Source organism: Chiloscyllium punctatum, chromosome 22 (assembly GCF_047496795.1).
Source record: "Chiloscyllium punctatum isolate Juve2018m chromosome 22, sChiPun1.3, whole genome shotgun sequence".
In the NCBI taxonomy this organism is placed as follows: domain Eukaryota; kingdom Metazoa; phylum Chordata; class Chondrichthyes; order Orectolobiformes; family Hemiscylliidae; genus Chiloscyllium; species Chiloscyllium punctatum.
Window position 1 is genome coordinate 61,015,046 of NC_092760.1, and position 25,368 is coordinate 61,040,413.

The following is a 25,368-nucleotide window of genomic DNA, read 5'->3' on the forward strand; positions in this document are numbered from 1 at the left end:
TTTGTAGTAGATTCAATAAAGATCAAAGCTGATCTCTATTTTAACTCTACCCACATACCTTATTTCCAGAACACAAAAAGTTTGAATTTTTCAATTGGCTGTTCACCCCAACAGCCTTTTGTGGTTTTAAATTCCATAATATACTATGAAATGCTTTTCACATCCTCGTTGAATAGCCTAGCTTTAATTTTAAGGTTATTTCTCCTTGTTCTGGAACCTTCACCAGAGATAATGGCTTTCATCTATCTATCCTAACCCTCTCCTGGTAGCTACCATTCCACATAAGGTGGCTACCCTTTCCTGGCTTATCCAAAGGACCACTTTTGATATACAAATCTATATTATAACCTCCAGCTGTTGTACTGTGGAGGACAATGAACCAACACAATTTCCACACTTCCAGCATGGATGATAAGAAGGTAGCAAGGAGGAGGAACTCATAGTTGATGTTCCCTTGACCAGTGTTGTTGAGGTCAACTAACCACTGGATGAATTCGGTAGTGAGCTCCAAAAAGAGAGGATAGCAAACTCACTTGGATTATCTGAAGTTTCTTGAGATTCTTGATTAATTTCCTAAATGCTGCTGTGATATGTCCATGGGAATCAATGAATGACTCCACTGTCTCACACCTTAATTTATGACTGGCTGCTGAATTTACCAATCACACCCACCTGTCCTTTGTGTTCTTGATAATGAACAACCAGATTACGTAGCAAAGTCTGGATGTCAGTGATGAAGCAGGAAAGTAGGCAGTTCAAGATAAACCTCTAAAATTCACATAAGAACACAAGAATTCAGAGCAGGAGCAGGTCATTTAAGCCTGCTCCACTTTTTAAGAGCATCGTTGATATGATTGTGACCTCAATTCCACTTTTTGTGTCTGACTAACTCCATTACCCACTCCACCTTCCAGCCCACAATGCCTGGCTTCCTTGTCTATCAAATCTTAATCATTCTTAGCCTTGAACATATTCAATGACCCAGCCTCCATTGACTCTGAAGAAGAGAATTTCACAAACTAATAACTCTTAAGTAAAGAGAACCTCTTCCGAATCAGTCATAAATGAGAGATCCCTTAATTTTAAAGTTATGTCCCCTAATTTTAGCCTGTCTCACAGGGGGAAGCATTCTCTCAGCATTCATCTTATCAGGTCTACTCAGAATCTAATGTTTCTCAGAACAACTCCCATTTTTCTGAACTCCAGTGGGTATAGATCTAACCTGTTCAACCTTTCCTCATATGACAAACTGTGAAACTAGATATCTACTCTGAAGTGCTTCAAACTCAATTATGTCCTTTCTTAAGTAAGAAAATGAAAACAGTGCACAGTACTCCAGATACTTTATAACTAAGATTCTATACAGCTATAACAGCATTTCCCTACTTTTACACTTGATCCCCCCTGAAATAATGGCCAACATTCCATTTATCTTCTAATCGCTTGCTGCACCTGCTTATCAACATCTTATGTTTCGTTTACCAGGGCACTGAGATCCTAAAGGTTTTGCAGTGTCCACCCATTCAGATAATTGTATTGTGTTGCTATTCTTCATACCAAAGTGAAAAAGTTCACATTTTTTCACATTATAGCTCATCTGCCAAATGTTTTCTCACTCGCTTAATCTAACTGAATCTCTTTGTAGACATTCTGTTCTCTTATTAACAAATGTTCCTACCTATCTTTGTGTAATCAGCAATCTTAGTTACCATACTTTCAGGCCTTTCATCCAAATTATCACTGTAATTGAGGCTCCAACAATGATCCCTGCCACTACTCTACTCTCCCACTCCACAGTTTGCCAATCTGAAAAAGACCCAATTTTTACCACTGTCTGCTTCCTGTTACCGAACAAATCTTTTAATCATGTTAGTGTGCTACCCCACGACCATAAACTCTTATTTTGTTTTGTCATAATCTTTATTAAGGTATCTTACTGAATGTTTTTGGAAATCCAAGTACACCAGATCTACAGGTCCTTCCTTATTGCTTTCTAAAAGAACTCTAAAAATATCGTCAAACACAACTGACGAAACCACATTGACTCTGCTATTCTGACCTTAATAATGGATCCTAGCATCTTCCTGATGATTGACATTAGACTAACTGGCTTATAGTTCCCTGCTTTCCATCTCCTTCCGTTCTTGAAGAGAGGCATTACATCAGTGGCTTTTTAATCACTGGGACTGCTCCAGAATCTAGAGAATTTTGATGATTGTAACAAATGCATCCACCAATTATTTTAAGACCCTCAGATGCAGGCCATCAGATCCTGTGGAGTTGTCAACATTTAACAGTATTAATTTACCCACTACCTTTTTGTTATTGATTTAGATTCTCACTCCATCTTACCTCTTGATATTCAAATATTCTTGGAATGTTATTTTTCATAGAATCCCTTCAGTGTGGAATCAGGCCCTTCGGTCCAACAAGTCCACACTGACCTCCTCCCGCTGAAGAGTAACCCACCCCTACTACTCCACATTTACCCCAGACTAATACACTTACCCTCCATATCCCTAAACACTATGGGCAATTTAGCATGGCCAATTCACCTAAACTTCACATCTTTAGATTGTGGGAGGAAACTGGAGCACCCGAAGGAAACCCACACAGGCACAGGGAGAATGTGCAAACTCCACACAGACAGTTGCCCGAAGTGGGAACCAAACCAGGGTCCCTGGCGCTGTGAGGCAATATTGCTAACCATTTGAGTCACCGTGCCGCCCCATGCATGTCCTCCACAGTAAAGAAACACAAAATGCCCATTCTACACTTCTGTCATTTTCTTGTTTCACATTATTAATTTCACTCTATGTATCTATCATAAAAGCAGGATCACCTTAAGCATTAGAGTTTGAATGGAAACTGTTTTAAAATTTGAATTTTTTTTTCAAAAATCAACTTTTTTAGTTGTGACTTAGACCAGCACTGAGCTCAGCGTTAGGCAAGTTCTGGGCATTGAGAGAGACCAGCAACAGAACAGCAACACTTGGCTCTTAGTCAGGCTGATTCTGATTGCTGAGTTACATTGCTGCTGGGTGCTGAACTAAACTAGCAACAGCAATGTGTTAGACCAGTACTGCTGCTGACGCAAAGTGGCATCAGGCAAGTCGTACTGATACCAGGTGATGTATTTTACCTTCTCGGCCACTACAGTATGTATGTGACATTACTTTAGACTTCAATGTAATCATTTATATTCCAACAAGTTTGAGCTATGAAATCACATCTGGATTTTGTTCTCTAACTATAAACACACATGAAGCGTAATACACATTTAGAAGAAGCATTTCAAAGCAGCAGAAGCATTGTAGGTTTACCTTTTGGCTGTCTTGTATTTCCAACTGAAGTGAGATTTCAGACTGCACAGGACAGACCACAGGAAGTTTAGATGAGGATTTTACGAGACCAATTTTACAACTGCTGCCAAAAGCAAAGATGAGAAAAAATAATTGTGTTGGTAACTGACAATGTATGTGTAGATAGCAAATGACAGTAATGCAGATTGGTCTTTTCATTCATTCACTGGATGGCATTTATTACCCATCTCCAGTACTTTTACTAAAGTGGTGGAGGGATCTTCACAAGTGAGGAGCTTGGTGATTCACTTAGAGAACAGGTAAGATTCAACTCTATTGGTGTGGAACTGAGTCACATATAGCCTAGGTTGGGTTAAGAGGGAATGTGCTTTGAAGGCACTAAGTATTCCTCTAACAGTTTGGAAATAAATTTAGAGATTAAAAGTCAAAGGAGGACTTATGTCTGGGGGGTGAGGGGAGTAAAATTATAGCTCACATGGTCTAAGTTTGGGACTTAGTTATAGAGCCTGACGCCATGTGTTGGCACAGTAAAACAAAATCAACTTCATTGTGGACCAGTTTCCTAAAGAAAGAAAGATGTACATTTCTTTGATGGCTTTTATCTCAGATTGTGCTTCACAACCAAAGAAGCAATTTTGAATTGTATAATTATAAAACAACTGTTTAAAAAATATGGCACAGAAAGATCTCATAATTAGTAATATGATATTGAGCAGAAAACCTGTTTTAGTCATGCTCATTGAGAGAAAAAAAATCAGTCCTAAGAAAGTGGGAATAACTCCCATTCTCTTCTTCAAAATAGTCCTGTGGAATCTTTTATGTCCAACTGAGAGGACAAATAAGTCTGGACTTATTATTTCATAAAGAAAATAGTACTCCTAACAGTGCAGCACTCCTATATACTGCCTCACTGGCAGTTCAGCATTCTCTCAGAACTACCCCTCTGGCATGCACATGCAGTGTTCTCCTCCTGCACTGCACTGGGAGGGTCAGTCTGTATAATGGGCTCAGGTTTCTAGAGTAGGATGCAACCGCAGGATCTCCAATTCCAAGGCAAAAATGCTGCCCACTCAGCCACGACTCATCCTACTTTTTCATCAGAGGTAATGTTACTGACTAGGTCAGCAGCTATTGCCCATTCCCTGCTCACAGGAAGGTGATGGTAAGGTGTCATCTTCAACCACTGGAATCCAGACGGTGTGGGTACTGTGCTGTGAAGGCTGGAAATCCAAGGTTCTGCACTAGTGATACAGAAGCAATGGCATTATAGAATAGCAAGTTACTATGTCATTTGTAGGTATTACAGCCTGCTGTCTCTGTATGCTGGTGGTGAAGTGAGTGAATGGGGTAGTTTGATATGGATGTTTTCGAATTTCTGAGCATGGTTGCAATCATAGAGTCAAAAAGTAATAGAGATGTACAGCACGGAAACAGACCCCTTGGTCCAACTCATCCACAATGACCAGATATCCCAACCTAATCTAGTCCCATTTGCCAGCACTTAGCCAATATCCCTCCAAATCATTCCTACTCATATGCCCATCCAGATGCTTTTTAAATGCTGCAACTATACCAGCTCCACCACTTCCTCTGGTAGCTCATTCCATACACTTTCTACGTGAAAACGTTGCCCTTAGGACTCTTTTATAGCTTTCCCCTCTCACCCTAAACCTATGCCCTCTAGTTCTGGACTCCCCCACCCCAGGGAAAAGGCTTTGCCTATTTATCCTATCAATGGCTCTCATGATTTTATAAACCTCTATTAGGTCACCCCTCAGCCTCCAATGCTTCAGGGAAAACAGCGCCAGCCTATTCAGCCTCTCCCTATAGCTCAAATCCTCCAACCCTGGAAACATCCTTGTAAATCTTTTCTGAACCCTTTCAAGTTTCACGACATCTATCCGACAAGTGTATTAGCAACAATTTATAGAATGGTATTCTTCTAGATTCTTCAGCAACTTGAGGAGCAGGGAAGTTAGCTCCAGTATCTCGGACATTATATATATATCAATCAATATCACAAGAGAAAACTACCTGGTCATTTCATACTGCTGTTTGTGGGAGCTTTCTATGTATTAGTTGTCTGCCTTCTAGATTTCAGAGGTACTTGATTAACAGTAACGCCAGACAGTACCCAAGGCTGTAAAAAGTTAAAAATCACACAACAACCAGGTTATAGTCCAACAGGTTTAATTGGAAGCACACTAGCTTTCGGAGCGACACTCCTTCATCAAGTGATTGTAAGCTAGTGTGCTTCCAATTAAACCTGTTGGACTATAACCTGGTGTTGTGTGATTTTTAACTTTGTACACCCCAGTCCAACACCGGCATCTCCAAATCAAGGCTGTAAAAGGCACTACGTAAATGTACAACCATGTAAACGCTGCAGTAATGAAACTGCTCATCTCCTGCAATCACACTCACCCAAAGAAATCTTGGGAAACCTTCTCTTGTGATGCTTTTAATTCAGCACGCAATCCCTGAGAAAGAAAGTAGATTTCAAATACATCATTTTTTTCCTGGAGAGTTTTAATAGGCTAACAACATCCGACTGTGTGGTAGCATCAGGAAAGCAGTGGATATTGAAGTGGTCAGAAAGCCTTGGTTAAATCCCAATTATGATTTGATCCTAATCACTCCAGTCATACTCTCAAACAAAACCCTCTTACAATTACCATCTATGCTGGGTGTGAAGATAAACAAACATGTTAAATATCTCAAATTTAAAGTTCTCACCTTTGTTTTAAAAACATCCCTGACATGACCCTAACTCTGACCCTTACACTTCTTCTGTTGTCATTTGCAGTGGTGTAATGCTCCAAGATCTCTGCATTCCTCCAATTCTGGCCTCCTGCACGTCAAATATAATTAAATTGGCAGCCGTGTCCCCATATGTGAGAGTCCTAAATGCTGAAATTCCCTGCCAAACCTCTTTGCTTCTCCACCTCACGTTCCTCCTTTAGACGTTCTGTAAAACCTACCTAATTTGATCAATATTTTGATCAGCTGCCTCCAACTAAATAATTACAGAGGCAGAAACTGTAACGTTATTCATAAATTAATTGTTCCTACAAAACAGTCCTCATCACTTTAAGGTACTTGGCAAAAGAATCAAAGAGGATTGATAAGAAATGTTTTTTAAGCAATGAGGTAAAATGATCCAGAATGCACTATATGAAAGGCTGGGAGAAGCATATTCAATAATAACTTGCAAAGTGAATGGGATTTTTTAAAAATTGACTCAGATGTGAGCACTGTTGGTAAGGCCAGTGTTTATTGCCCATCTGTAATGGTTCAAAAGTCAGTGATGACCTAATGCTGCGTTCTATTTGGTGTAGGTGCAGTCCTATTAGGAAGAAAGTTCCAGGAAGTTAGCCCAGCATGAAGAAAGAATGGTGAGGTAGTCGAACTTAAGATGATGATTGAGACTTGGGGCCTGGAAGGTGCTGCCTAAGAGTTATTGCAGTGAATTTTGAAGATAGTGCACAGAGTTGCTACTATATGTCATGTAGACAGAATGAACATTTAAGGTGATAGATGAGATAGGATCAAGTGGCTGCTTTGATGTTGAGCAAATTGAGTGTTGGTGGAGCTTTACTCATTCCGACAAGCAGGATTCCCTCACTCTGACTGATAATTTATAGATGGGCTTTAGGGAGTTGACAGGTGAGTAACTCACTGCAGAATCCAAGCCTCTGATCTGCACTCAAAGCTTCAGTATTTCTTTGGATGTAACAGTTACACATCTAATCATAATTGAAAATGGTTGACATAGAACTTTACTGTGAGGACATCCTACAGCAAAGTACCAGTTGAGTTGAAAGGTCTGTTTCTGAGCTTTCTCATCAAGTAATAATTGCTTAAGTTATGCATTTTTACACACAGTCTCATGTCTCAGACCATCAAACACTAGTGTTTTTCATTAAATGATCCACTCAGTTCAATCACACTCTTGTATTCATGCCCAGTACACTTTAATAACACACACAGTCTATCTTATTCCTTCCACTCTATTTATCCCTCCTTCTATGTGATTATCATTCCATCTTCTCACTTTTTGTATTTCTGTTCATAACTTTTTCTCTGTTTCATCTCTTGGGTGCCTACCGCTCTCACTCTTGACCATTGTCAGTATACAAAGAAAACAAAATGTTGAAATAATAAAAGGAAAAACAAATATTACAGTATATTTTTCAGTTATTTTCAAACATTCAGTTCTAAGAGGTTTGTTTGACAAACGTTTCTGTGTTCTTAAAGAACTAGCCAAATACTTTCTTCCTTGCTTTGTTTACAAGCTGTTAGATTGATGATGTAAATCATGTTGAAATGCTAAACCACATTGCTTGTATGTTGGTTTTTCTTTGCGAAAAAGACTCACAACTGTCTAAATGTTCACCCTGTTTCTCTCCCACCCACACCAGCAAGGTATGGGTGGGAGAGAAGCACCCAGAAAGAAAAAAAATACAAAACCTACCTCTATAATTTTGCAGCTTTCTTCATTGGACATCTTCAATTCTTCAATCAAAACTGTTTCCTGGAAAATTGGTAGGAGAATAAACAAATCTACTTCGAGTTGACTAATGAATGTATTTTGTCTATGTCAAGAAAAATAGCTTCAAAACATAAGAATCAACATATTATGGTTATTACAGTAAAGTAGATGACCATTTGGTCCATCATTCCTAACACTTCAACTGTAAGATCAAACCTCATTTCCCTGCTCTCTCCCCATGTCCTATTACATTCTTCCTTTACAAATCCTATCTAACCACTTTTACATCAAACATAGTCTCTACCTCAACAGACCCTATAGCACAGCTTTCCATGGTTGAGTTTCCTCTACTTATAATGCAGTTTGAATTGGTCAAAACTACCTGAAAGGATTTTAAGCCTAAGTGTAAGGTAATACCTTCCCATTGGTTTCAGATTCAGTTCACTTGAATAAGATTATGCCTACAAAACACACCCGCATCCACCCTCTACCCCTTTCTGAGTTGGAAATTAAAAAGTCATTCATCACTTTGGTTGCAGAAATTCAAAGAACACTCCTTTTCCCACAGAAATATTGTAGAAGCTTTTTGGTAATAAAAAAAATCCAATTTACTGTGACGCTGACCATTGTACACTGATGAAACTATTAAATGGTTCAGTATAAATATTTGAAAGTCATTATCAGTTACTCACCCATTTTGAGCCACGTTCATAGTACTGAACTGGAGTAATAATTTTAAATACATCAAATAGAATCACAGAATCTCCACAGCATGGAAGCAGGCCTTTTGGCCCATCGAGTCCACACCGACCCTTAGAAGAGCAATCCCCTTCCCTATCCTTATAACCCTGTTTTCCCAAGGCTAATCCACTTAGCCTGCACATCCCTGGAAAGTATGGGAAATTTAGTATGGCCAATCTACCTAACCTGTGGGAGGAAACTGAAGTACCAAGAGGAAATACACGCAGACACAGGGAGAATGTCTGTGTGAAGTTTGCACGGTTACCTAAAGCTGGAGTTGAATCCAGGTCACTAGCACTATGAGCCACCGTGATGCCCATATGATGAATACTTTCAAATTAAAAATGAATATGATGCAGCTCACTCACACTGATGAATTTTACATTTGTGATTATGCAAATCAATTTTAGTGGAAACTTGAACTGTATGCTAATATGGACATTTTAGGCACAGCTTCCAGACTACAACCAAAATGGAAACTCTTTTCCTCTCTGTGTGAAAACATTTCTTCTAACTCGCCTCTTCATTCTCCTGAAGATAATCCTCAATCTATTACCCATTCATCAACAAGTCCAAAGAATCTCATAGTTTATCCTCTTCCTTTATAAAAAGAAATCTGCCGTCATCTGTTCTAGCCTACATGTGATTCCAGACTCTCACAGCAACGTGGTTGACTCTTGACTACCCACAAATGGTCAAGCAAGCCACTTAATTCAAAAGCAATTAGGGAAATAAATACCAGCTCAACAACCAACACTCACATCACAAGAACAAAATTAACCATGACTTCCCAGTTCTAGATAATTCAACAGAATCTTTGATTCTAATATGCAGAGGGTTGAGCTTGTTCCATCATTGAATACAGTGCTGTGTTAAAAGATGGAGTAGGTCAATTTTTGATCTCTTGGGGAATCAAGGAATTTAAGGAGCTCATGAGAAAATTGATTTGAGGCACAAAGTTATGATCGTATTGAATAGTAGACTGTGGCTAAGCAGCCTTATGGGCAACTTTTGTTCTTATTTCTTATGTTCTTCCTGAAGTTGGATGTCCAGAATAATACTATAACTGTGATTCAAACACTGTCTTGTAAAAAGACATGAAATTCACTGAAAAATAATGTAAAATGCAGAATCCTATTTATCCTTTTGATGCCATTTGATAATTACTGTCCTGCATCTGAAGATCTGCACTCTTCACTTAACCAATGGTACATATTGTCCTCCACCTCAGAATGTTAGAAGGCAGATTGAGCCCTTTCTTCCCTGCATGATCCTGTGCTTGTCCTCCATTTCTCCACAGTCTAACCTTTTGCTAATTAGCCCAATCCCTCATGTTTTGCCAAAGCTCCTTATTTAGCTTCACCCATTGGCATATCTACTTCACAAATTGCCAAACACAGGCAAATTCATTCTCTTGGAATTATCGATTGCGAATAATTAAGATATTATTCCACTTCTGCTTCATTTGCCTAAGATAAAATGTGTAAAAAAAATTAAGCCACTGTGTTCATACCTCAAAAATTATAGCATCTTTAGATATCAGCAGATTTCGAGCCTCATGAATCTGCTTCTGAAAAATTGAAACACACATTCACAAAAGTTATGTTGGTTGTACAAAATATTTAAGCTACACAAAGCGATGTCATCATCTCTGAACAGAATGGACATAATTATATCGTTTCACTATCAGTCACTTCTAGAGCATGTATTGCTGTAAATGACCAAGGTTGAACTTGCGTAGAGAATGGGTTATTTAGCTATTCTGCACCCACTGCATTTTGATAGAATCCTGCTTTTATTGGAACACTCTTATAGTTTGCTATAACATCCATTGAAACAGGCTGTGTAGACTGCTTACTGCAAGTCCCACTTGCTTCCAACTTGTTGATACAATAGTATCAGTTCTCATTGCAAAATATTTATGTTCCCTTGACATTGGGAACAGATAAGGTATGAACAAATGTTTTCATGAGAGTGGAGAGTGATTCGCTTTCTTTGTGTAAAATTAAAATCATATTTGGAAAAATATGCCCAGCTGAGGTAAGACTCAATCTTCCTTGTTTAGCTATTGTTCACTTTAAGCAATTTTGATGGATATTATGCATCAAGAGACCAATAAATGACATGTTAAAGACTTCAATGAAATTTCTAACCTAGCTAGTTTAAGAGGATAATTTACTATGTATTTTAAAAGCAATTAAACTTTTGTTAAAAAGTTGCTTGATAAACTGAAGGCAAACTGTTGGTAGGGACGATCATGTGCATTAAGTTCTACATTGATATTTCATTTCCAACTTCCAGTTTTGACATTTTTCAGAGCATGAAGGACACACAAACCAGATGTCTTTTTCATCATAAATATATTTAAAACTTAAAGCCAATAATTTTCTGACTCCAGAAGCTTCCATAGGTGTTCCTGTGCTGAGAGAGCTTTGTAAATATGATGTGTAAGTGATATTGTCCTGATCCTACTTTTAGTTTATGGCACTTCATTCAAACATGGTGGTGATAAAAGGGAAAATTGTAAACATTGAAAAACCTAAAATAAAATCTGATACATTAGAAACTTACAACGAAGGTCAACAGTTGAAACAGATGGATTTTAGCCAGCCACATTTCAGTGGATATCTCTTTGTCAGAACGACATAGGCTTGAATTGCATCTCCAGAAACGTGAGCACACCATCCAATCTGACTCCCAATGCAGTGTATAGGGGACACTGCATTTTCTTCAAGGGACCATACTGCGGAAATGCTGCACTAATGAAGGGGCAATATTGTGCAAGTGTTACCCTATTGGAAGCACAATATTCAGGGAATGCTGCATTATGGGTTGGGTCTAGGGCTGGAACAATGGAATTTGCCACCCTAAATGGACCTTCAGCTTGGTGCCCATCAAGAACGTTCTGAAAATGAATTATTCATTAATAATTGTTAAGCACAACCTTCCCTCACCCTCAGCTTCTCTTGACCTCAGTCTCCCCCTGTTCCCTCAGCACTAATCATTGGATTTGTGCATTCCGCTCCCACACATTTCACGAGACCTTTAACACTCACATCACCACAAGATCAACTAAATGGGCACTCTTGATTCACCATCAATGCCCTTTCCAAATGCCACGGAACAGACTGGACGTTTTGACATTTTGTCCTCATTATCTACTTTTATATAAACACATAACAAATTTCTGCAATCAACTTTCCTGTTTACAGCAAGATGTCCCACAATTATACTTCTCCAGTAGATTGTTCCAGGGTTTGGGAATTGTTCCCCTCCCCCCATGAATCTGCTTGATTCACTGAGATAACAGAAATTTAGAGCGAGGGTGAATTCAGGACCCCTTTTCCAAGAAGTAGAGAAAGTAACATCAAAATCCACACTCACTTTCACACTATTTTCTGAAAATATGAGAGCCTACAGCTGAGGCTCAGAATTCAGTTTGGATCAATGTTTGGTTTGGTTTTAGTTTGACTGTTTGTAGTGAATTGGGAATATGGGTGAACAGCTACTATGATTGCGTGGTTTATGGCAAGCTGGTATTGTGCCAACAACAGCTGATAAATACTGCACAGGGGGAGGTGCAGCACCTTCCAGGGAAAGGAAAAATCCACTCAGCTGGCTGCATGACCAGCGTTAAATAAACTTTAACTGGAAGCCAGAAATAAATACTTTCAGAAGAGATATTTTGTCACACAGAACCTCAGAATAAGAATTTTGGTCAGTCTGCACTGTATTTCTTTTGTTCATCACTTCATTTCAACTGGAATTGTTGCCGTGAAAATTAAAATATTTATTGGGTTTAGAAAATAGTGAGAAGGTGGAGGTAATGAAATGTAGGCCAAGGGAGTAGTTTGGGTATTTTGCCTTTTGAAAACTCTGTTTCATTACTGCTTCACATCCCACTTTTGAGGAATATCGAAAACTAAAATCTCTCTGACCCATTTTGCCCTTCTCTAACTTTTTCCACACAGACCCCAGTAAACCAATTCTCTCTGTCTAATATGCACATTTTAAACTTTTTTAAAGAAACAAATTCATTAATTGAACTTCCAAAGGTGAAAAAGCTGTCTGAAAGAAGACTCATATTAGACTTGAAACATTAGACTGCAAGTCACCTGAATTTGGGAAAGTGTTATTTTTGGCAAGCATTGAAGGTTTCTCTTTGGGAAGGCTAGTGATTTTTCTTGTAAAACCTTTCCAAACTTACCCCGTTACATATGTTCTACACCCCTATGACATTCCACTTATTATATTTGCCACTCAGCATTATCACCATTGCCAGGACCTCCCCGGAACTGGGTCAGATTTCAAAGGCAGGAGTGGGTACTTAGAGTCAAGATAGAGTGGTGCTGGAAAAGCACAGCAGGTCAGGCAGCATCCGGGGAGCAGAAAAATCGATGTTTCAGGCAAAAGCCCTTCATCAGGAATCAGATTTAAAAGGCACCCAATCAAACTCTGTTCTGCATGGTTTATTTCATTTGTACTGGACATGGCAGACAAGGGAAAATTGGTGCTCCATTTTGCAGATAAGGACCTGGACATCCTGGTGGATGGGATGGTGCAGAGGGGAACCACCTTCTTTCCCTAGGACAGGCCATGTCACTGGAAGCCTGGTCCAGTGTTGCCGCCATGGTCCAGAGAAACATGCAGCAATGCTGCAAAAAAGCCAATGACCTTCTCCACTGCAGTGTCTGTGTACTCCAAATTGCAGCACTCAAGTGCAAAATCATGCTGTAAGTATTTCAAGGATGTGCAATGATGGTGCAGTGAGGCTGGTATATATTGAATGCCAAGGTCTATGGACAGGGAGTATCTGCTGTTGTAGCCCATGGAGTGTACCGTGAAATGTTGGACTAGTGTATAAGGTGAGATGTAGAGGAGCAAACAGTGTGGTGGAGTCATTAGACAACCACTCTAATTTTTATGTCATCTGATAGATCAGGTAACTGCATATTAATGAAGAGAAATTAATTAACAATGAGATGTTGTAAATAGGTCTCTTGTCTCAATACTTGGCTGAAAAATTAGACTTTTTGATCTCAACATCAAGAAGCTCCTTGCTGGCCGTCTCATATGATTTTCCTAAATTTATTGTCAATGTCAATGTCATTCAGTGCCTGGGAATATTCCAACCATTAATTCTGATTATCTTTCCCTACAGATGCAGTCTGACCTGCGAAGTTTCTCCAACTCTGATTTCAATTTATTAATTGAGCTTGAGGATATCGCATTAACAATCTAATAACTGTGAAGTGATATTTGGCAGATTAAAAACAACTTCCAAGAAAGCAGATTGAATGCTACATCTGACCCAGGTCAAACAGAGATTTAAAGATGAAGTAGAGCTGTCAAAGAGACTAGAGTAGTCAAAAATGTAAAATAACTCTTTCAAAAGTTACACTAACTGGTAAAGCTTTCAGCACATTATCCAATGGCAATTTGGCAAAAAGATTAATTGTCAAGTATGCCTGTGCCTGTGCCTGGATCTGACAGAGATGGAAATGCTGCTTCTGACCCTTTGCAACTTTGTAACATTCCAGTTCTGATTTGTTTTTAAAGAAGTGGGTGTGTTTCCCTAAATCATCCCTACCCTCATCCAAGTCTTGTCACTGTCAGTTCAGTGAGTGATTGCAGCACCCCTGGAAGATCATAGAGCATACTGTATTGTTAAAGGGGCAGAACCAATGAAATGCTGCTCTGCTGGGGATGTCATCTCTCAGATGAGACCTTTAATCATTTATTCTCAGGTGGGTGTAAAATTCCATGACACCATCTGAAGAAAATCTTGGTAATGTTAGGCAAATATAGACCCCCTAACTGATATCATAAAGAACAGATTACCACATTGAGTGTGGGATCTTAATGTATACAAATTGAGATTCTGAACTGAGAGTATCAATTAGATTTTGTGCTCAATTCTTTGGAGTAGGATTTGACGCTGATATTCTGACAAACAGCCATGGCTGAGACTGTAACATCATTTGTACTTCCATTTACTTTGATTTTTGTTACGTAGTCCACTCCTTGCAGCTATCAAACCCAAATAAGTAAGAAAAAAAATGGCAGCATTGATTCCAAATGCTACCCAACCGCAAAAGCTAGTGTTTGACTGCAGCTATTGGACGCATTACAAGTATTTACTTACAGTCAGGTCAGCATTTTCCGTTAATAGTTCATCGATTTGATAGTTTAGCTTCCGCTTATCCTTCACAATCTTTTCATTCTGCACAGCAAATGAAATGATGTTTAAAATATTGAGTTTTCTATGTACTAATACATGAACTGTATAGTGGTAAGCCTTTCATTTGAACTAGATAAAAGTAACAACCCACAAGGATGCAAGAGACAAATCAGTGCTTGTTCACACAAAGCAAGGGGTCATACCTAGAATGAAGAATAATGGTTATGTTTGTTGGAGGCCATCATCTCAGTCCCAGCAACACTGCAGGAGTTCTTCAGGATGACATTCTAGGCCCAACCATCATCAAATGCTTCAGCAATGACCTTCCATCTATCATAGAGTATGAAGTGGGGATGTTTGATGATGTTAGGACAGTATTCAGTGCCATCTGCAACTCCTCAAATACAACACCATCAGTGTTCATATGAGCAAAACCTGGACAACATCCAGGTTTGGGCTGATAAATGGCAAATGTCACATAAAGTATGAGGCAATAGCCATCTCCAATAAAGGAAAATTTAACCATTCAGATTTGGCATTCAATGATATTGCAAACATCCTAGGGTTATCATTGTCTGAAGGTTGAATTGTTCAGCCATGAAAATTTTGTAGCTACAAGAGCAGCTCAGGGCCTGGGATTCTGCTATGGGTAACTCTCCTCCTGACTCCTCAGCCCTGTCCACCATTTCCAGGGCATAATTCAGGAGAATCCTTCCAAAGAACATTCAGATCTTGATCATCTAGAAAGGGATCTGCAACCTGTGGCTTCAAAGCAACATGTAGCTCTTTCATGTTATTATCCAGTCATGTCTGGAAGGGATGCCTGAGGACAAGTGGAACTCCCAAGTGGAACAGGGAACAGGTGATGGGTTTTTTTTATTGTTAGTGGGATGTAGGTAGTACTGACTTGACCAGCATTTATTTCCCACCCCTTGCTGCCCAGAAGGCAGTTCAGAGTTAACTACATTACTTTGGATCTGGAGCCACATACGGGCTAAACTCGTTAAGGATGGCAGATGTCTTTCTCAAAAGGACATTAGTGAATCAGATGGGTTATTACAACAATTGACAAATAGTATGGTCACCATTAGGCAAGCTTTTTATTCCATATTTTATTGAATTAAATTTCCACTATCTGTAATGGTATTCCTATCCCAGAATATTACCCTGGAGTTCTGAGTTACTTGTCCAGTGACATTACTACCATGCCACCTACTATTTGAGTGTAATTGGTGGAAATTTGACCGGATATACATACATAGGGACCAAGAAATCAGTGGGCTTGGAGTTGGTAGTATTTGAGTCGGAATGGAACTCTGACCAAAAAATGCATATGCCTGGCCTCTGGTGAACCAACAGTTAAACTCCTTTGGTGTTTATTATTAACATCTCATTTGTGACTCCTAATCTGGTTGGGTTGCAATAACATGGAAAACACCTAAAAATAAATTAAGTCAAGAAATGTAAGAGCCATGCTTTTACAATGGGGACAAAAAAAACAATCACAGTGCTACACTTTTCAGCTTCAAATTCAAAAATCATTATCATGTACCAAATAAACCTGTTCAAATGGTATAACTATAAGTGGTTGTTCAAAGTTTGTGAGAAGATTTGTAGCTCGGGTGCTCATTGTTGTGGTTTTGTTCGCCGAGTTGGGAATTTGTGTTGCAGACATTTCGTCCCCAGTCTAGGTGACATCCTCAGTGCTTGGGAGCCTCCTATGAACCGCTTCTGTGATATTTCCTCCGGCATTTATAGTGGTTTGTCTCTGCCGCTTCCGGTTATCAGTTCCAGCTGTCCATTGCAGTGGTCGGCATATTGGGTCCAGGTCGATGTGCTTATTGATTGAATCTGTGGATGAGTGCCATTCCTCTAGGAATTCCCTGGCTGTTCTCTGTTTGGCTTGTCCTATAATAGTAGCGTTGTCCCAGTCGAACTCATGTTGCTTGTCATCTGCGTGTGTGGCTACTAAGGATAGCTGGTCATGTCGTTTCGTGGCTAGTTGGTGTTCATGGATGCGGATCGTTAGCTGTCTTCCTGGTTGTCCTATGTAGTGTTTTGTGCAGCCCTTGCATGGGATTTTGTACACTACATTGGTTTTGCTCATGCTGGGTATTGGGTCCTTCGTTCTGGTGAGTTGCTGTCTGAGAGTGGCTGTTGGTTTGTGTGCTGTTATGAGTCCTAGTGGTCGTAGTAGTCTGGCTGTCAGTTCGGAAATGCTCTTGATGTATGGTAGTGTGGCTAGTCCTTTGGGTTGCGGCACGTCCTCGTTCCGTTGTCTTTCCCTTAGGCATTTGTTGATGAAATTGCGCGGGTATCCATTTTTGGCGAATACATTGTATAGGTGTTCTTCTTCCTCTTTTTGCGGTTCTGGTGTACTGCAGTGTGTTGTGGCCTTTTGAATAGTGTCTTGATGCAAATTCTTTTGTGTGTGTTGGGTGGTTGCTTTCGTAGTTCAGGACTTGGTCTGTGTGTGTGGCTTTCCTGGATACCTTTGTGGTGAATTCTCCATTCGGTGCCGAACGGAGCAACCACCCCAACACACACAAAAGAATTTGCATCAAGACACTATTCAAAAGGGCCACAACACACTGCAGTACACCAGAACTGCAAAAAGAGGAAGAAAAACACCGAGACAATGTATTCGCCAAAAACGGATACCCGCGTAATTTCATCAACAGATGCCTAAGGGAAAGAGGACGAGGACGTGCCGCTACCCAAAGGACTAGCTACACTACCATACATCAAGAGCATTTCCGAACTGACAGCCAGACTACTGCGACCACCAGGACTCATAACAGCACACAAGCCAACAGCCACTCTCAGACAACAACTCACCAGAACGAAGGACCCGATACCCAGCATGAGCAAAACCAATGTAGTGTACAAAATCCCATGCAAGGGCTGCACAAAACACTACATAGGACAACCAGGAAGACAGCTAACGATCCGCATCCATGAACACCAACTAGCCACGAAACGACATGACCAGCTATCCTTAGTAGCCACACACGCAGATGACAAGCAACATGAGTTCGACTGGGACAACGCTACTATTATAGGACAAGCCAAACAGAGAACAGCCAGGGAATTCCTAGAGGAATGGCACTCATCCACAGATTCAATCAATAAGCACATCGACCTGGACCCAATATGCCGACCACTGCAATGGACAGCTGGAACTGATAACCGGAAGCGGCAGAGACAAACCACTATAAATGCCGGAGGAAATATCACAGAAGCGGTTCACAGGAGGCTCCCAAGCACTGAGGGTGTCACCTAGACAGGGGACGAAACATCTGCAACACAAGTTCCCAGCTCGGCGAACAGAACCACAACAATAAATGGTTGTACATAACTCCATTATATTGAGGAACATAATTTATAGTTGCAAGTATTATTATTTTTAATACAGCTGAGATGATAAATTGTTCTGAAAATGTTATTAGGTGCCCTTTTAACACAATCAATAGCCAAAAGAATTCTGCCAGTTTAGACAAAGTTTGTTTTATAGTTGACATTATTGACAAAATTATAATTTAAGAAAAGTCATAACACAATAATTCAGTTAGGTTTATTTTGATTTTGCTTTTTGTCATTGATAGAAGTAATTAAAATAAATTGATGAATTTATATACGCAATTCATGCCTTCTATGAGACACTTGGAAATTTGTCAAAGATTTGGATTAGAAATGCTGAATTTGCATTTCATGTCTCCTAATAGCTTTAATTTTAGGCAACATTTAAGAAAAAGTCACTTCAGGTTAAAAAAAACGTTGCTGATACCTAATTAAGAAGGACAAGACAGTAGATACATGGGAAGGCTAATGCAAGTTCCTCTCCAAGCCAACACCATCGTGATTTGAACTAAATTGTAAATTCTTTATGATACATGGACCCAAAGTTCCCTTCCTGACATTGCTCTGGTTTATCTACACCAGACAGAGCACAGCAGTTCAAAAAGCTGATTCCCAAACCACTTCTTAAGCAAAACTGGCAATTGGCAATAAATGCTGGCCCACTAATGACATCACATCCCAAGGAAAATTTATCGTGGAGAACAAGAAAATGGTGAGAACTAAACAGTTACTTCATGAATATCTTCAACAAAGACACAGAAACCACCTAAAAATACACAATATTCAAAGGACTTATGTAATTGAGGATCAAAAGAAATTAGTAAAGAGATAGCATTTAAAAAATTAGCTAGATTGAAAGTTGATAAATCTCCTGGCCTAGTTGAGGTCCATCCCAGTGTGGGAAAAAGTAGTGAGAGAAGTGGATGAATTGGTGTGTCTCCTTTGTAACTCTATAGATTCTGAAAAAGTTCATACTGACTGGGAGACAGCAATTTCACTTCAAGAAGGGAGGATGAGGACAGTGTAGAACTATAGACCCATTAGCTTGATCGGTGATAGGAAAATGTTATAATCTATTGTAAAGCATATGACTGAACATTTAGATAAGAATGGCAATATTGGGCAGAGTCAAGATGAAGGGGAAATCATGGTTAAAAGCTTATGAGGTTCTTGAGGATGTCACTTGTGGCATAGACAAAGGAGAACAAGATATGGCATGTTTGGATTTTCAGAATGTTTTTAATGAAGTCTATATAGGAAGTTAGTTATTAAAATTAGAGTACATAGAACTGAAGGTAAATAAACCAGCATTGATTAACAAAAAATAGTTAATAGAAGCAGAGAGTAGGTATAAAAAGATCACACTCCAGATGGCAGGCAGAAGAACCACAGGGCCAGTGGTATGTCTGCAGATGTTTTGGATGTGGGGACCAATTGTAATATTTCCACATTTACTGGTGACACCAAACTGGGTAACAATGCAAGTTGTGCAGGTGCCTAAACAATAACATTTAGATAGGCTAAGTGAATGGGCCAGAACATGACAGATGGAACATAATATAAAGAAGTATAAAGTTAGACACAAAAACAGAAAGGAAGGGTAAATCTTAAATGGAGAGAACAGGTAACGGAATCTGGATGTCCTTCTCCATGTGTCATTAAATGCTTCATGTAATTGCAGTAAACAATGAGAAATATATGTTGGCATTCACTTTAAGGATATTTGAATACATAAGTAAAGATGTTTTGCTGCTTTGTATAGAGCACTGGAGTACTGTGTGCAGTTTTGCTCTCCTTATCAAATGAAGGATATACTTAACATACAGGGAGTACAACATAAATTCACCAAATTAATTGTTGGGATGGTGGGATAGTTTTTTGAGGAGGGCGAGAGTAACTCTGCATTCTCTAAAGTTTTGAGAGATGATCTCGTTGAAAATTACAAAATTCTCACAGTATGTGCAGAGTGGATTAAGATTGGATGTTTCCGATGGCTGGTGCCTTCAGAACCAGGGGACATATTCTTAGGATAAGGGACAGATGATTTAGGACTGAGATGTTGAGGATTTTTTTCATTCAGTGTGTGGTGAATCTTTTTTGCGTATCATTCCTAACCACACACAGATAGACATTCTCCATTATACCAAATATCTCAAATAATTGACAACAAGAATTTGCATTTCTTTAGCAGCTTTAATGTAGACAACATTCTCAAGGCACTCCACAAGAGCATTACCAAACAAATTTGACACCAAGTTAAAAGGAGATATCAGAGAAAATGCCCAAATGGTTAGTCAAAGTAATTTTTAAGGAGATACTTAAAGAAAGAGAGAGAAGTGAAGTAGCAGAGAGGTTTGTAGAAGGAATTCCATAGCTTTGAGCCAGATAGGTAAAGTGCAGCAGCCATCAATTAAGCAATCAAAGTCAAGAATACACAGAAGGGAACTGAAGGAACTCAGAGATCTTGGGGGGGGTGGAAAGAACTAAGGAAGTTACATAAACTGAGAAGTCATGGATGAATTTTAAAACACGGATGAACAAAAAACCGACAGCACAGGAACAGGCCCTTCAGTCTTCTGTCCTCATCCCTCTATACCCTGCATATTCATGTATCTGTCAAGATGTCCTTTGAATATTGAGAATTTTAAATGTTAAGCTTTGATGAACGGGGAACTAACATGGGTCAGTGAGCTCAGGAATGAGAGCTGAATGGAAGTATTTAAGGAACATAATTTTTTGATGAGCCGCAGGAATTTATATCCATTTCTGGTATATAATATTGAATATTTTTCACTAATCAGAAGATTAATTAATGGTGATTTGCTTTGATACCATCAAATTGTTTTTATGATCCTTGTAAACAGATACAGAAACTGTACCTACCTTTTCAAAAACTGCCCACAGCTGTGCAACAAGTACTTCATTTTCCTTCTTCTACACAGAAACAAATCAAGTTTCAGTTACATTACAGAGAAAATGAACTATCAAAAATCCTCAGGTAACAAAGCAGTCCATTATTGCATCCAAAAAGATCTGGACAAAATTCAGTCTTGGACTGCAAAGTGACATATAATAATCAATAACAATATTATTACTGAATCCCACAACAGGAATGGGCAGCAATTTATCACTGACCAGAAATGTAACTGGACCAGACACATGAATGCAATGGCTGCATAAGCAGGTCACAGGCTGGGAATTGTGGAGTAAGTAACTCACTTCCTGACTCCACAAAGCTTAAGCACCATTTACAAGGTTCAAGTCAGGAATGATGGAATAATCTCTAATTGCCTGGATGAGTGCAGCTCTTGCACATTCTCAAGAAGCTTGGCATCATCCTGAATTATATAGTTTGCTTGATTGGAACTCCACCCCACTTTATACATTCACTGCCTCCACCATTAACGCACAAAGGAAGGAGTACATACTATGTGAGACAAATTGCAACACCTTGCCAAGTATTCTTCAGCAGCACCTCTCTACCTTGAATAATAATAGGTGTAGAAGAAGTATAGGAACATCACCATTTGTAGGTTGTCTTCCAAGCCACACATCATTCTGATCAGAAACTATATTGGCATTAATTCCCTAATAGTAGATCAAAATGTGAATTTTCCCTTCCAAGGATACACATACATCACACTGATTGTAACAGTTCAAACTAAACAGCTCCAAGGCAATAAACATTGGCTGTGCAATGCCTATACTCTTGAGAATTAAATATTCATACAAAGAAGTTGGGCCAATAAAGTCTTGGATTTTATTCAGTATCCAGGTGGAAATCTATGGCTATATTCAGAATACAAGATACTCTACACTCATCTTTTAATTACTCAACCAACCTATTGGAAAATCATATTAAAAAGGATATAAGCCTTTGTGACAGGATAGAGAAAATATTGCCAATAGTAGTGCTTACTATTTAACTAATGAAGCTCACTCACACAGTGAGTGAAATGATGAGGGTCTTCAGTTATGTGTAGAGTGAAGACAATTTCTGAGGAATTTTGAGGACCTTTGATGGAATGGATGGGGAGAAGTTACTTCTGGTGAAGAAGGGTCAGTAATCAGATGACACACATTTGAGATAGAGATAAAATAAAATCCGTGAGTAGGGGTATGCGAAACGACCCTGAGGCTGCTGTGTTTCATAACCCTAGCCCTATCGCAGGCTGATTTTCAATCATAGTTCCCAATTTTCCTCCTAATCCCTATATTCCTGAATGCCGAAAAATCTATCTATCTCTGGTTTGAATATACTCAATGATTGAGTATATTCTGGGGTGGGGAATTCTAACAAATCACAACCATCTGACTAAGGAAAGTTTTGTGACATACAACTGAAGAAACATTGGGAAGGCAAGGAGATATTTTTATAAAATGAGTTACGTTTTATAAAAAATTTTTTGTCCTGTCTAAGACAACTGGTTTGTGTTGAATTATGAACAGTTTGTTGTGCTGTAATCCAAATATTAGATCAGTTCTGTGCATACCAGTTCTTTACAATGTATCTGCAGCTGACAAACTTTCTCTTGTGCATCTCTTCCTGTGGTCCTTACTTCTTCCAAATCTTCCACCATACTTTTTAAACTGCGAAGTGAGCTTTGAGAACTGAAAATTAGAACAGACCATGTTAGAGTTTGAAGAAACCAAAGTTATTTTCTTTAAATATTTTCACACTACAGTCCCAGGACACAAATCCTTCATGTGTGAGCTTTGGATTAGATGAATAAATGCAATATAGGTGTATCATCTTCTGTACTTCAGCAAGGATACACTGACCTTGAAGAGGATGCAGTGCAGATTGAACAGAATGATGCAGGGGCTTAAAAGGCTAAGTTACCAAGGCATAGGTTGCATAAAAGTTGACCTGAATTCACATATGATTAAGGAGTGGCCTAACTGAGATGATCAAAGGAGTTTGGGAAAGTTAAAAAAAAAAATTACTCTGGTGGAGGAGCCCAACACAAGGGGAAAGAACCTTAAAATTTGAGCTAAATCACTCAGGAGTTGTCAGGATGCAAAAAGGACAGCGAAGTACAGTATATTTATCCACAGAAAAACTATTTACAGAATCAAAGAAGTGTTATGGTGCAGAAGGCCCTTTGTGCCTGCACTAGTTCTGTTACGTACTGCCAGTTTGCTGAGGCTTCTTCATAAACCCCTGCACATCATTTCCATCCAAATAATCATCCAATGCCATCTTGAATGCCTCAATTGAATCTGCATTCACCATATTTCCAGATAGTGTGGTTTATGCAACTAAATACTCATTGTGTGTAAAGTATTTTTTTTCTCTCGCATCAGCCTTGTTTTGTTTGCACAACTCTTTAAATCTATACCCTCTTGTTTTTTTTTTATCAATTTCTCCCTATCTACTCTGTCCAACCCGCTGATGATTTTGAAAACTTTGATCAAATCTCCTCTCAGCCTTTAGGCCGAGGGTCAAATGGAAATGTTGAAATAGAGGCTGGTAGGATGGGTCAGGCGCACAGACGGATGCACAAGTAGCTCCAAGAATCCAACCTTTACAAATGGCTGCCTTAATGAGAAAATGTTTGGTTGGGGTGGGCAGGAGCAATTAGAAATTGGGACTCAGGGTGAATTAAGAAGTCTGCCAGAATGGAAGCTGGCTGGTGGTGAACCTGACTCAGAGATCAGACAGTCTCCAAAGTTTAAAAGCAAGAATATAAAATGGAATACCCTTCCAATTCTCAACTCCTCTCACTCTCCACACACTCCCTATGACCTAACCAAGCCAATCCATGATCTCCAAACTCCATGGTCCCAATATGCTCCAACTGAACATATGCCACCTCCACCAACCCATATATTCTCCATGCCAATCAATGCCCCTCAACGAATCTCACATCAAACAGTTCATAACCACTGAAGCTCTCAAATCAAACTGTAACATGGCAGGTACCCCATTGTTACATTAGATGATTGCGAAGTTAGTTGTGCAATAATAATCTACTCATTGAAATCCTCAAGATTATGTTGACAACACCTTTTGAATATTCCTGACATCTTTTTCAGAGACATAAAGGGATTAAAGACAGGATTTAATGCATTGATAGATGCTTTTCATAACTCTCTTTGACAGGTTCCCTTGACACGTTAGACAGGTCCTCTGGATGTCAGCTTTCGAACAGCTCCCTTTTATATATTGCTTTGATACTTTTGACAGGTCCCTCTGAAAGATACTTCTGACAAAGTTAATTTTACAGTTTTATTGGCAGTTCTAGTGAACTTGACAGTTATGTGTTAATGTACCTTTTATACATATTTATGCAAAGTTTAACAATTCTAAATGAAATCATACCTCCACCAAATGACACGTGACCTCCACCCAAAATACCTTACCTCCCACAATGGTGCTCTGAATCCAAATCCGAAGTGCTACCAATTTGCTACACAATCAAATCCAAACTTCAAAGCACAGCAGATCAGGCAGCAAATCAGGAGCAGGAAAATCGACATTTTGGACATAAGCCCTTCAGGAATGTGGAGCAGGGGGAGGGCAAAACTCTCCCTCACACTTCACCAAGGACATGCAAGTTCTGGGCCTCCTCCCCCACAAATCCAAGCCACCCAACGACTGGAAGAAGAACACTTCACCTTCTGCCTTAGGACCCTCCAACCACAGAGCATCAATGTCGACTTCAACAGTTTCCTTATTTCTCCTCCCCCCACCTCATCCCAGATCCAACCCTCTAACTCTTGAACTGTCCTACCTGTCCATCTTCCTTCCCACCTAACTGGTCCACCCTTCCCTCTGACATATCACTATCACTCATCACCTGCATCACCCTCCCAGCTACCTTTCCCCACCCTCACCCTTACATTTATCTCTCAGCCCCTTTCTCCCCTCTATTCCTGATAAAGAGCTTACGTTCAAAACAGCGATTCTCCTGCTCCTCAGATGCTGCCTGACCTGCTGTGCTTTTCCAGCACCACACGTCTCAACCCACTTCAGTACTTGTGACATAGGAAATTGCTGACATTTTCTGAACTATTCCACCATTTTGCTATGATGTTGCTCATTGTGTCAAAACAAAGGCCATAGATTTTGTTGAATAAGGGCATTAAATGTTATAGTTCCAAGATATGTAGATGAGTTAAGTTGCAGGAAATCATGATCAATTTGAATGTGGAATAGGCTGAATGGACTTCCTCGTGTTTCTATAGAGATGACAATGCAGCAAAGTCTGGAAATACTCATAGTCATTTCTAGAAGAATACTTGATTGTTGACCAGTAACGGGATCT

At 39.4% G+C, this 25,368-nt stretch overlaps 2 protein-coding genes across 2 annotated transcripts in view; both read right to left on the bottom strand.

Moving 5' to 3' along the window:
* The window catches only part of LOC140493890 (uncharacterized), a 42,516-nt gene extending 39,158 nt beyond the window's left edge, over positions 1 to 3,358 (bottom strand). Inside the window, exon 1 of the mRNA XM_072592885.1 lies at positions 3,324 to 3,358. The gene's annotated coding sequence lies outside the window, so the exon portion shown is untranslated. The remainder of the gene's footprint in view (positions 1 to 3,323) is intronic.
* A 2,636-nt stretch (positions 3,359 to 5,994) lies between these two features.
* The window catches only part of LOC140493891 (inositol 1,4,5-triphosphate receptor associated 2), a 54,090-nt gene continuing 34,716 nt past the window's right edge, over positions 5,995 to 25,368 (bottom strand). The window contains exons 8-13 of the mRNA XM_072592886.1: positions 22,591 to 22,708; positions 20,981 to 21,031; positions 14,702 to 14,779; positions 10,070 to 10,126; positions 7,798 to 7,857; positions 5,995 to 6,006 (exon numbers count right to left, since the gene is read on the bottom strand). Coding sequence (XP_072448987.1) covers positions 5,995 to 6,006; positions 7,798 to 7,857; positions 10,070 to 10,126; positions 14,702 to 14,779; positions 20,981 to 21,031; positions 22,591 to 22,708 — 376 coding nt within the window. The remainder of the gene's footprint in view (positions 6,007 to 7,797; positions 7,858 to 10,069; positions 10,127 to 14,701; positions 14,780 to 20,980; positions 21,032 to 22,590; positions 22,709 to 25,368) is intronic.